The 12,273-nt window shown below is 43.6% G+C and overlaps 1 protein-coding gene across 1 annotated transcript in view; it reads left to right on the top strand.

Moving 5' to 3' along the window:
* The window catches only part of RUFY2 (RUN and FYVE domain containing 2), a 35,786-nt gene that overhangs the window by 4,793 nt on the left and 18,720 nt on the right, over positions 1-12,273 (top strand). Inside the window, exons 5-11 of the mRNA XM_015413859.1 lie at positions 144-205; positions 1,134-1,199; positions 2,492-2,561; positions 3,442-3,543; positions 5,567-5,683; positions 7,225-7,392; positions 7,715-7,812. Of these exons, the coding sequence (XP_015269345.1) occupies positions 144-205; positions 1,134-1,199; positions 2,492-2,561; positions 3,442-3,543; positions 5,567-5,683; positions 7,225-7,392; positions 7,715-7,812 (683 nt within the window). The remainder of the gene's footprint in view (positions 1-143; positions 206-1,133; positions 1,200-2,491; positions 2,562-3,441; positions 3,544-5,566; positions 5,684-7,224; positions 7,393-7,714; positions 7,813-12,273) is intronic.

Below are 12,273 nucleotides of genomic sequence, written 5' to 3'. Positions count from 1 at the left end.
TTACATTATTAGTAACACAGTTGTTATTCATAATGTGGAATTTCGCAGTCCACTGATTAAATTTCCAGTACTGTCGAAAGAATGAAGATCATACCCTTTCTTCCTTTCTTTTCCAAAGTGTGAATAAACCTATTTCTTCTCAGGTTGGTGTGATTGATTTCTCTATGTATTTGAAGAATGAAGATGATACTGAAAGCAAAGAAAGGTGTGTTACACTGGAATTTGTAGTATGCTGAACTGAATTGCTTGTTTAAAAAAATCCAGTGTTTTTAACACTTTTAACAAACGGATCCATTTAAAGCTTAGTAAAGGAGAATGCTTGTTTCTGCTAGGCTTTGCAGGGGGAAAAGTCAGAGGGACTGGGAGTAAAAAGAATTGTTCAGATCACAAAATAGTAGTAGCGAGGGCAGTTGTAACCAATGGGCAACAGAGGAAGTTACCCTGGCTCCATTGGGGGGGGGGGTTTCTTGCCCACAGCCTTGTTACCCGTGACCATCCAGGTCAGCAGCAGCGGTTACTGGGTCCTGGCCCATCTAAGGCTCAGGCAGCCAACTTCTGGGGGTAGCTTCCACCTGCCTCATATGAAGGCAAGGAGGACCCCTTGCTTGGATCCCGGTGACAACAGCTAGGTGTGTGGGGAGAGTGATTCTGAGGTCCCGTTACCCTGAGCCCACCACTGAGTAGCAGCAGAGATGAAATATCTAGCTCAGTCTGGTGCTGTTGCATATTAGGAATCTGTTAACCATTTTTAGTGGAACCACCCCATATCCACCCATTCCAACCCCCCCCCCAGTTCTTTTGGGGTGCCTGTTGGAAAGGGTCAGTTGGTCAACCGTTTCATTCTGCTTTTGTAAAACAAAGCTATTCTGTGCCTGAACCTGTACCCCAATTTTTTAAAACTATGCAATGATTTGGATTATAACTATCTGGTAGTAGAACTTTAAAGTACAGTCTTTAAATAGACCCAGATCAAGTGTGCCTTGCACACGAAAGCTCATACCTTGAATCAACCTTTGTTGGTCTTAAGGGTGCCCCACTGGACTCTGAGTCTTTAAATAAACACTCCTGTGCTGCAGTTTCAAGGGCTCGAATAAATGTCTGATTAAATAGGCTTTCAACTCTTTTTTTAATAGAAATGACCATATTGCTGCTATATTGGATCAAAAGAATTACGTTGAAGAATTAAACCGACAGCTGAAGTAAGTATATATCCAGTGGTGTGTTAAAGTCTATAGAAGAGGTATCCTCACTTTAAAAAATATAATTCTCCTTGTAAAATGATGCCTTTTCCACTACAGAACCAGACTCTGACATTTTCATTCTTGCTTTGGCTCCTTTTAATGGCTGGCTCTTGGGAAGGGTGACGCTGGAAGGGATTTCACCGTGGGAAAGGCACCCCTTCTCTCTTCTGAACCTGAGGGTACGAGGAAGGGGTGGCAGGTCCAGCAGCCGAGGCAAGCCTGATCTCGTCCCAGCTGGGAACCTAAGAAGGGCCAGTGCTTGGATGGGAGACCACCGAGGATGGCCAGGATGGCTCTGCAGGGGAAGGCACTGTCACGCAAGCCACCTCTGTTCATCTCTTGCCTTTAAAACCCCCAAAAGGGGTCACCATGAATAGGTGTCAGACCCCACAGCAGGCAATGAAGTACACACTTGCAGGAAGGCTTTACTTTATTGAAGCCATGAAGTACTTAGAACAGATTCTCTGTTCAGAATAACGAGACGTGCGTTTGACAGATAGGTTAAAGCAGATTCATAATCACACTAGCCAATAGATATGTTTCCCGCTCCCGCTCAGAAGGCTCATCGCGTGCCCAAACCCTGAGAAGCAACGGTTCCATACAGTTAAACAATTAGACTATTCCCATACTACATGTTCATTACAGACTAAGCAATAAGCCTCTTGCCGCTCACCACCTGTGGCCTTGTACTGATAAGGTTCTTCAAAGCAAGACTAGCGTACATAGAAAGGAATGCAGCCTAGGAGAAGATGAGCGCATGAGAGTGAGGGTAGACATGCGCACACGAGCTGATTATATTCACCATGGCAATGGGGGGGGGGGTAGGGCATAGAGAATACACATAGGAAAGACACATTGGCAGCTTGCTGACAATAGGATGCGATTCGAAGGCACACTTTATCCTACCTTGTACTATGAGGAGTTTGGCATACAATCTATCTGATTAAGACTGTCTAATTAGGTTCCGATGAACATGATGAGGGGGAAACCCCTTGTTTGCATTGCCTGAAGCTTAATGCCGTCGTACAAGATGTTGTTTTTCTGCAGCAAATACGTAATGTATTGACATTAGATATAGTCACATCTTTAAATACAAGTGTATGTACATCTGGGAAACCTGATTAGCCCAGATTTACCAGACACTGCCCTAGCCCCATTGAACTCAGGTGCCAGCAAGTTCTGTAAGTGGCATAGCACTTCTTCAATAGGGGACATAATTTTTAATGAGGGTTTCTTTTTGTCGTTTTCAGTAGCACAGTCAGCAGCCTCCACTCACGTGTCGATTCATTAGAGAAGTCAAACACTAAGCTAATCGAAGAGGTAACTGCCTTTTACCAATGTATAATTTTATTTTGAAAGAGTGGTTTTAATTTCAGAAAAGCCAATTTGCCTGTAACCCTTTCCATATGGTGCCTTGTGGATTACTGAAAATCCGGTGAGGATAAAATCTGTGTCTGGTCCCCCACATGTTCAAATCTCCAGTAGAATTCTGATCTTGTTAACTATGTGTATTGATTTTGCAAAATAGTCATTTAAGTTAGATATAACTACGGTATGAAATGGAGATGATAATGTGTACAGGCCACCAGCTACTTCCTCTCTCAGAATATCTTTAAATTTAATTGGGGGGAGGGGCTTGTGCAGAACATCTTCCTTGAAATGTGTAGTATAGTAATAGAATCTACAGTTCAGAGGCATACACTTATATTTTACATTGTTAAAGAATTGGGGGTTTGTGAACTTGTCCTGTAATAACGTGATCTTAGTTCGAGAGCAGGGGTCTCAGAGATTGCTGTACAAGATGTTTTTAATTGCTGTTCATATTAAAGTTCCTTTAAGCAATTCTCCATTCTGGTAGTCCGTTTACCCAGAGATTTTATGCTTGGTTATTATACAGCAGCAGTACTTGGAATGTTCTTTTAGAGCTGTGTCTTCTGAGAGTGCTTTATGCTGAACCTTATTTACAAACATGGACATCTAAAATTGTTTTCTTTTTGTTTAACCCACTTTCCATAGCATACTACTGACAAATACAAGGATTAAGTCTTTGTTGTTAAACATGTTCATACATGGAGCACCTAAACATCTTCTAGGAGACCAGTTCTATCTGTGTCGTCTTATACCTCAGAATAACTGTTTTTAACGCATTCCTCTAAATGTTTTTAACTTTCCTTTTTTGTTTGTTCTGCCTCTTTCTTAGTTAGCAATAGCCAAAAATAACATCATCAAACTTCAAGAAGAAAACCATCACTTAAGAAGCGAGAATACACTCATTTTAATGAAAACACAGCGGCATCTAGAGGTATTAAGAGTCCAGTTATTATGGTTTGACTACTGTAAATGGAGTGATGCCTGGTTACTGTTTATTTACCAATGTATAATTTTATTTTGGGGTTGCTACGCAGAGGCAGGCAATGGCAAATCACCTCTGAGTGTCTCTTGCCTTGAAAAACCAACAGGGTTGCCATAAGTCAGCTGTTACTTAACGATACCTTCCACCACCAAATGGGGTGATGGATGCAGCTGCCAAATCACCCTCAGACTGAAAATAGTGTAAATAAGCAAATGTAAAAAATGGGGTGTGGCTTGTGTTTCAAAGAAACCTGGCACATAGAAGTAAAAGTTTTGTGATGAAGATTTTAGAAAACAATTGTTTAAATGCATTTTGTCTGGAAAATATTGTCTTATGAGTTGCTTCGTTTTAAAGCCTGCTATCAAGTCTACTAGACTGTTCATTAATAAATCTTAATGAATATGGTAGTTTCCAAACTATAAAGGGGGAAGGGTGATACTGAATACATGAACCTGTCTTATATTGAATCAGGTCATCGGTGTTTCAGGGTCAGCATTGTCTTCCGTGACTTGCAGCAGCTGCTCAGGGTCTTGGGTAGAGGTCTTTCACATCACCTGTTGTGCCAAAGTTGACTTCAACTTCCTACCAATTATACTATTAATGGTAGACTTGAGTTTGTTGCTGTGTAATGTGTGATACTCCTGCCAACCTAGCAGTTTGAAAGCAAGAAATTGCAAGTAGATAAATAGATACCACTTCGGTGGGAAGGTAACAGCGTTCCGTGCACCTCAGCGGCTACTCATGCCGGCCACATGACCACGGAAATGTCTTTGGATAGCGCTGGCTCTTCGGCTTGGAAACAGAGATGAGCACCATATCCCTAGAGTCGGATTCGACTGGCTTTCGAGCAAGGGGAACCTTTACCTAATGTGTGATATGACCCAAATAATCTGGTATTCACTTAGGTGAGGATGAGAGGAGAGCTCATTCTTTCTCCCAACAGGAGCTGTGTTACTTTTTCACCACCTTGGGAACAGCTGGATGAAATAGGAAACATCCAAACAGACGGCTCAATTGGTGAAAATGATCAGTTAAAATAGTCGGGGGTATATCTGCCCCCTTTAAAGCAGTTTTATATTATAGTTAAAGAGGATCTTGCAGTGAGCATGTTCATGCCAAGAAATCAACTTCCCAGAAGTAAGAAAACAAAACCAAGAGAGAGGATTTGCCTTTCAGTACATGCTGTTGTCTGGGAACATGAAGAAAACCAAAATAGAGATAATGGAGCCCATGTGGAAAAGTAGTTTTGGTGTGTATTGCCTTACTGACTGTCAGCATGCACACACAGCTTCATGTGTTGGTTCAGAAGAGTGCCCTTGTATGGCATTTTTGCCTTCCTGCTACTGTCTGAGCAAACGGAAAAGGTTAGAAAAGTGCTTTCTTTCTATTTCTCTAGAGAGAGAGGCCTCCCTTTTTTAACTGGTGAAGGCAGTGGTCTTCATCCTTTCCAAAACTGGGACCCACTTTCAATGCCCAGGCAGCAGCTAGATCCCAAGAAGTCACATGATAACAGAGTCACATGAGAGGGGATGATGGGAATAGAGTTATGATGACTCCATCAGCGAGGAGGGAAACTCTGTGCTGCAAGTGCACAATGGAGTCTTGGAGGGGAGCAGGGGGACAAGGGAAGAAAAAGAAGGCAAGGTAAAGCTTTTGTAGGGGGGGGATTCTCTGAACTTGTCTATGGTAAGGAAAAGTTTTCTCCGTCTCTGAGTGTCCTCACCTCATTCTCCTGCTGTTTCTTTCCACCACACCTTCAAAGAGAGGCCAGGAGCCTTTGGTCTTCTGGCTGTTGACCCAGATGCACTAGCAGCAAATCCTTCCAAAAAGCTACTATAACATGGCAGCTTTTTAGGACCCCATGACCCAGGAGGTGGAGCTCTGCAGCCCACCAGGGGGTCCCAGCCCATGGACCGAAGACCACTGGGCTAAAGTACAAGATTTAAGTGAGAGTACATTGCTTTCTTCACAGGTGAACAAAGTGGATGCTGAAGCAGAACTCCAGACATACAAGCACTCCAGACAGAGCCTGGATGAAATGTACAATGAAGCACACAGACAACTTCGGGAAGAATCACAGTTGCGACAAGTGAGTGTATGCCAGATATACTGACTTTTGTTTTTAGGATGTAATCTTAAAGCCTCTTTGGTGCTGCTTAGGATGGCAACTATAGACCCTACCTCAATTTAAAGTGGATATACTGGTTTCGTGTCCTGCCAACACCTTGTCTAACCTGCTGCCAGTATAGGGTGCCAGAAACCAGTGACCCTGGAGCTGTTCTGGGGGAGGAACAGAACTTTATCAGCATCCTAATCCCCCCTCTGTCAACATTATGCTACACCAATGAAAGAGGGGGCACTCCCGCCTAAAGTCAGTGGTAGTGTAAACAAATCACCCCATAGGCTTCTCACCGCTCCTACACAGCCATGGTGCCTCTTAGATTTCCAGCCAAGTCTGCAAACGATCACAGCGCATCTAAGCATTATATATACTGCTGTGAGGACACCCATACCTCACATGATAGCTTACACAGCATGGGGCCACAACTCAAGCATGCCGGGTGACTTTGGCCCAAATTACATGTTATGCATTTTATTGCGTTGTGTCTGTGTTTCCCCGAACTGACTCTAACAATCACACATCAGCTGCAAGGGAACTCGTTTCCCAAACACTGACAGGGCCCTGATTCCTGGCAGAACCACTGTGATTGTGTGTGTGTGTGAGAGAGAGAGAGAGAGAGAGAGTGGGGATGGTCTTTAGCCTCCCCCCATGCTGTATTCCTGACTGGAAATGGCTCGGGGGGCATTATTTGTTGGTGGGCTGTGTATCTACTGACGGGGGTTTCTTGCCCAAGTGTTCCCTCTAAGCTGAGTTAGTGTGAGCTAGCTCACAGTTTTTTAGCCTCCGGCTCACACAATTTTGTCTTAGCTCAGGAAGGGTGGCTCCAGAGCACACTAATTTATGCAGCAGCCAAATCGCTCCCTCACAACTTTGATGCCAGCAGCTCACAAAGAAGAATTTTTGCTCACAAGATTCCACAGCTTAGAGGGAACATTGCAAGTGACCTGTGGAGATGACTGAGTGCTGCGCATGAACTACCCATCTTTCCTTGCGTGTCCGCCTATCGAAAGGATAGCTGTTTGCAGAAGCGGCTTCAGACCCCCCCAGCTTCAGGACCATGGTAGTCACAGGCTGAGACTGTGAGACTTGGACACAGGAGCAAGGATAGGGAGAAGATTTCAAGGACTGCAGGCAGTAATTGTGGTATCTATGCAATCTATGCAATCTATGGTGGAAGGATGGGATTTGAGCCTAGAAAAGTGGGTAGGGTGGGTAAGTAATGTTGGTATGGCATTACCACCACATCTCCATGACAAAATTCTTTTGAACAATTTGCACTGAATGACAGTACAAACAGGTTTGGGTGAGAAAATAACTTTGCTTTTACGTAAGTGTACCGGTATCAGCTCACTGTTGTTTGGGAGGAACGTGCAGGCAGTTCAGAGAATCCCATATAGCTTCTTAACTGTGAAATGGTACCTCTGAATGCATCCAGACTGACTGAGTGTAACAATCACTCTTTGACAGTCTTTATGCTGAGTGAAATGTATTTATTTTGCATCTTGTAGGATATAGAGAATGAGCTGATGGTCCAAGTTGGTATGAAGCATGAGATAGAACTTGCCATGAAGCTGCTGGAGAAAGATATACATGAAAAACAAGATACCCTTATAAGTCTGCGGCAACAATTGGAGGAAGTCAAAGCAATCAATATAGAGATGTACCAAAAGTTGCAGGTAAAAGTTCTGTCAACAACTGGCAAGATTAATGAAAGTATACATGGCTGTAGGTGGGATGGACTCAGTAAGCTGGCAGAGTACTGATTTTTGTCTCCCTGCCCCTTGAGCAGTTCATTCTTGCCCTCCCTCCTTCTGATAATCTGGGTTATAGGATGCATGTGGACTAATAGCTACTGTCTTATTTCCTGAACATGGATATAGTACCAGCAGTGTGCTAGAGGCTCATCCGGAAACTTTGTTATGCAGGCTAATATACATCAAGATTGAAGAGAGATATAATATTCTTCTAATAAATATCCATTAATCCCTCTAATAATAGGGATCTGATGATGCCCTGAAAGAGAAGAATGAAATAATTGGTCGTCTGGAGAATAAGACTAGTCAGATCACTGCAACTATGAAGCAACTGGAACAAAGGTGCAACATCTTGTTTTATTTTGCTTCTTCTTCTTCTTCTTCTTCATTTTTCTTCCTTTCTTTCACTTACCATATTACCATCAAGCATGATGTAATTTTGAAGAAGGACCAGAATACGTGTTTCTGCTGACTTTTAAAAAATGCTTAAATGTGATACGTGCAAGAGAAGGCTGAATACAATCACAATTCAGGCTTTTCAACTTTCATATCTCCTTGCTTTATTGCCTGTTCCTGAAACTCTACATTTATCTTTGAGGCTGCTTCCACATGGCAAGGATTCTCCACTTTTGCTTTAACTGTTGCTGCAAGTGCAGCCGTGTGCATGTTGCCAACAGAGCTCCTAGAGGGGAGTTTCTAGCAAATTTTCCTCCATCTTTTTTCAGTTTTTCCGTGCATGCTCTGCTACAACTCCACACCGGCTTTTGGGGAGCATGGTCATCATGGATGCCATGGTGATTTGCCATCACCACCATTTTTCCCTTCACTCATGCACTAATACTATAGTGCAAAATGGACATACAGCTGTGACCTGAATGGCCCAGGCTAGCCAGATCTCATCAGATCTCAAAAGCTAAGCAGGATCAGCCCTGGTTAGTATTTGGATGGGAAGTCCAGGTTCATGACACGGAGGCAGGCAGTGACAGACCACCTCTAACGTCTTTTGCCTTGAAAACCCTATGGGGTTGCCATAAGTCAGCCACAACTTGACAGCGCTTACCACCACCACCGTGGACATACAAATACCATCCCTCCATGTGAAGTGTAGCTCTGCCCTTTTCATTTCTTTTATCTAGTATTTGGATAAATTGCTGCATGGTGGAAATTCCCACTGTACTCCAGCCATCTTGCAGCTTCCTGTCTCCATTGTTTTCCAGGTAACCTGGACAAAAACTGTCTGCACCTTTACTGTTATATCTCCTCAATAAAAAGACCAGGAGATTTCATTTAAAAAAAAATCGGAACTGGGAATTCAGAGGAACTGAAATTGCAAATGGAAATATATAATAGCGCTATAGTGTAATATCAATTACTGATGAAACCAAAAGGACTGCAAAAAGCCCTTCTTTGGTGCAGTGGGCAAAACATGGCGGGAAAATGGTGCCGGTATGAGCCAGACTGTGCACCATTCCTTTCAGATAGCACAATAAATGTGCTGAGCCAGTGTTCGTTTTCAAAAAGATCAGAATAAGGCAGTTTTTGGCAAAGAGCACATTGAGAATGGAGAAAACCTGGAAAGAAAACAGTTGCAGCGTGGTGTCATGTCAGGGAAAAAAACACTCCAGTTTAGAAGCCGAGGTGGAGAAAAACTTTGGTGTGGAAGCAGCACGAGGCTCCTTGCCAGTCAATCAGGAACCACTTTGTTTCCTGGTTTTTGTTTTGCACATTACCACTATTCAGTGAACCCCCAATCAACCAAAGTAAACCTAATTTCTTCTGGTTGCTAATATCTCATAAAGGATATTGCAGAGCTGGAAGAAGTACAGAAGAAAGCAACCAAGATGATCCAAGGGTTGGAGCACCTTTGCTATGAGGAAAGGCTGAAGAGAGTCTGGGACTTTTCAGTCTAGAGAAACGGCAGCTGGGGAGGGGGCATGGTAGAGGTTTATAAAGTCATGCATGGTGTCACGAAAGTGGATAAAGGGAGTTTTCCCATAATACTAGAACTTGAGGGCACCCAATGATATTGATGGGCAATAGGTACAGGAGAGACAAAAGGAAATAATTCTTTACTCAACAAGTATTTAAATTGTGCAGTTCACTGCCAGTAAACATAGTGATGGTATAGATGGCTAAAAGGGGGTTAGAATCATGGAGGAGAGGTTCATCGATGGCTACTAGCCATGGTGAGTTAAGGGAACCTCCACATTCAGAGGCAGTAAACATCAGGGGAAGGTCTTGGCCTCTTTGCCCTGTTTGTTTGGACCTCCAGGGCAATTGGTTGGCCACTGCGTGAAACAGGATACTGGACTAGCTACAACGCAACTGGTCTGATCTGGTGGGTCTATGCTTATATACTTAAAGCTAAGCATGAATGCTTAGAAATTCTGGAGAGCCCCAGAATTTCTGCTGGAGTAAAAATAACTTGTAAATATTATTTGATTTAAATAGTAGAGCCAAGGGCTGGATCATAAGAACTGGAGGCAGGAGCTCTGCCCATAGAATGGATCCTCCAGCCTCCCCTGGTCCTCCATCGCTTCCAGAACCCCTTAAAAAAAGGGTGGTCAGGAAATCCTTGGAAAAAACATGGGATGTAGCATGGGGGGGGGGGCTGTATCTCAGTCAGTGGAATCACAGACCCTCCCACCCTACCCCGCCCCCTTGTGTGAGTGGAAGGTCCTTCCTACTTTTGGGAGGGCTCCTTTGGAGCCAATCCAGTGAATTGTGCAGAGAGCTCCATGAGCTCAGCTGTATTTAGACTCATGTTCCTTGAAAAGGAGCGTCCCCCTCCCCCACCTCATAGAATGTGCATTTGAAACTGAGGAGAGTCCCCAAAACGATTTGTGGCATTGTTTTCGCCCGTTCAAAGGAAGGAGGTCTTAACGTGTGTACGAGACCTCGATGCAGATAAAGTCCCTCTCTGAATTCTGCAGTCTGTATTAACAAATGAAATGTGATACCAACTGAATATATAAATGTAACATTGTGTGCAGTGCACAACACCTGAAATCGCAGAGGATATGCCAGAGTGGTGGTTTACATGCCTCGTTAGTTTTCTGAATTGCAAAATATAAAATGTCAGCTGACAGAGGCCCATCGTGTGGCTGTTGACACGTCTCTCCATTGTTTTTCTTTTCAATCTACTTGACAAGAAACATAATTCTGTATTGAAGTGGTAGTGGCATGAGTATTCTTTTATTGACATCATTTTTCCTCTTTTTCTTTTTCTTTTCTCCTTTATCCCAACTTTTACATTGTTAAATGTTTTTATTATCTTTATTTTTTTATTATTTTGTCCATTGCACATCTGAAGTGACAAAGAATTATTAACGCAGACAAGAACTATTGCCACGTCCCTCATGAAATGTGCCGGCAATGAAGGGCAGCCGCAGTACAAGGGGGAACATCATATATCATTTTGAGAAACAACTTCTGACTCTTTAAATTGATAATGAAGGAGTAATATTTGTGGGAATTTTTAAAAAATGCTTGAAGTTTCAAATTGCAGCCTGGTTTTTAAAAGCCATAATGCTTGGACTTAAGTTTGTTGTTCACGTATTTTGGCTATATTGGGTTGTGGGTCAAGCTATACATGTAGCAGAATCATTTTGACAAATCTGGCATTCTAATTGGTCGTTGTTTCTGATACAGATATGAGTTTGTTTTTCAGAAATATTCCCCAAAGATTAATATTTTATTCTTTAGCAGTCAGAATTAACATTCTTTTAAAAAGGTCTTACTCCTTTCAAAAAGTCAAAACAAATTTCAAAATTCAGCTAGCATAATTTTATTCTGTGTTTGCTGAAAACTGTAGATAACATTCACATGGTACTTTTTATTGGATTGTGGTGTAGTAGTCAAATACAGCAAATAGTCTTTTGAGTTAAATAGAATACTTTTTAAGGCCTGAAAAATGTCCATTACGAATGACTTCTGTTAGTATACTGGGAACATCATAGGGTTGCCAAGTGCTTACCTGTTCCGGAGCGGGGGAGTCCAGCCTTGCTCCGGGAGTCTTCGTGCGTGCGCGCCGCCGAGGCCACAATCATCCGAGGGAAAACCATAGAGTTTCCCTCGGATGATTGTGGCCCCGCCCCCAACATCCCCGACGTGCTTGCGTCACTTCCGTGTGACTCGTTTTGGGGGTGGGGTTCCCCCTGGGGGCCCAACGTTTCCAGGCATTTTCCAACCCAGACCTGGCAACCCTACAGGGAGCCCACCCTGCACAACCTGCATTAAACTCCAGTAGCCAGTTGTGACATTTACACTCTTATTAGCAGTACAGTCAAACATGCACAGTATTTACCCTTTGCTATGGGGAAGGGGAAAGCCCCAAGACCTATCAGCCAATCAGAGCCTTGGGTAAAATTTCTGCCTGGTCCTGTTAGCCAGTGGTCCCGTGTGGATATAGCAGAGAATGGCCAGCCGCAACAGAACAAAAATTCAAACGCATGAGGTAGGAGCGTGGAGCTCCTGAATGCCCGGCGTGCCTTCAGACCCTTCCTTGTCAACCTGAGCTGGGGACCAAATAGAAACGTGCAGCCCTCCGGTCTTTCCCAGAACGGGCTGGCCCCTGGTGACAGGCTGCAGAAAGCTGCTTGGGAGCTCCCAGGCTGGCAGCCAATAAGAAGAAGCCAATGTTGGATCAGGCCAACGGCCCATCCAGTCCAACACCCTGTGTCACACAGGGACCAAAAATACCAGGTGCCATCAGGAGGTCCACCAGTGGGGCCAGGACATTAGAAGCCCTCCCACTGTTGCCCCCCCCCAGCACCCAGAAGACAGAAAATCCCTTGCGCGAGA

Source organism: Gekko japonicus, unplaced genomic scaffold, assembly GCF_001447785.1.
Source record: "Gekko japonicus isolate JY-2015 unplaced genomic scaffold, Gekko_japonicus_V1.1 scaffold1178, whole genome shotgun sequence".
In the NCBI taxonomy this organism is placed as follows: domain Eukaryota; kingdom Metazoa; phylum Chordata; class Lepidosauria; order Squamata; family Gekkonidae; genus Gekko; species Gekko japonicus.
Note: the sequence above shows the minus strand (reverse complement) of the source record. Positions and strands in the feature narration are given on the sequence as shown.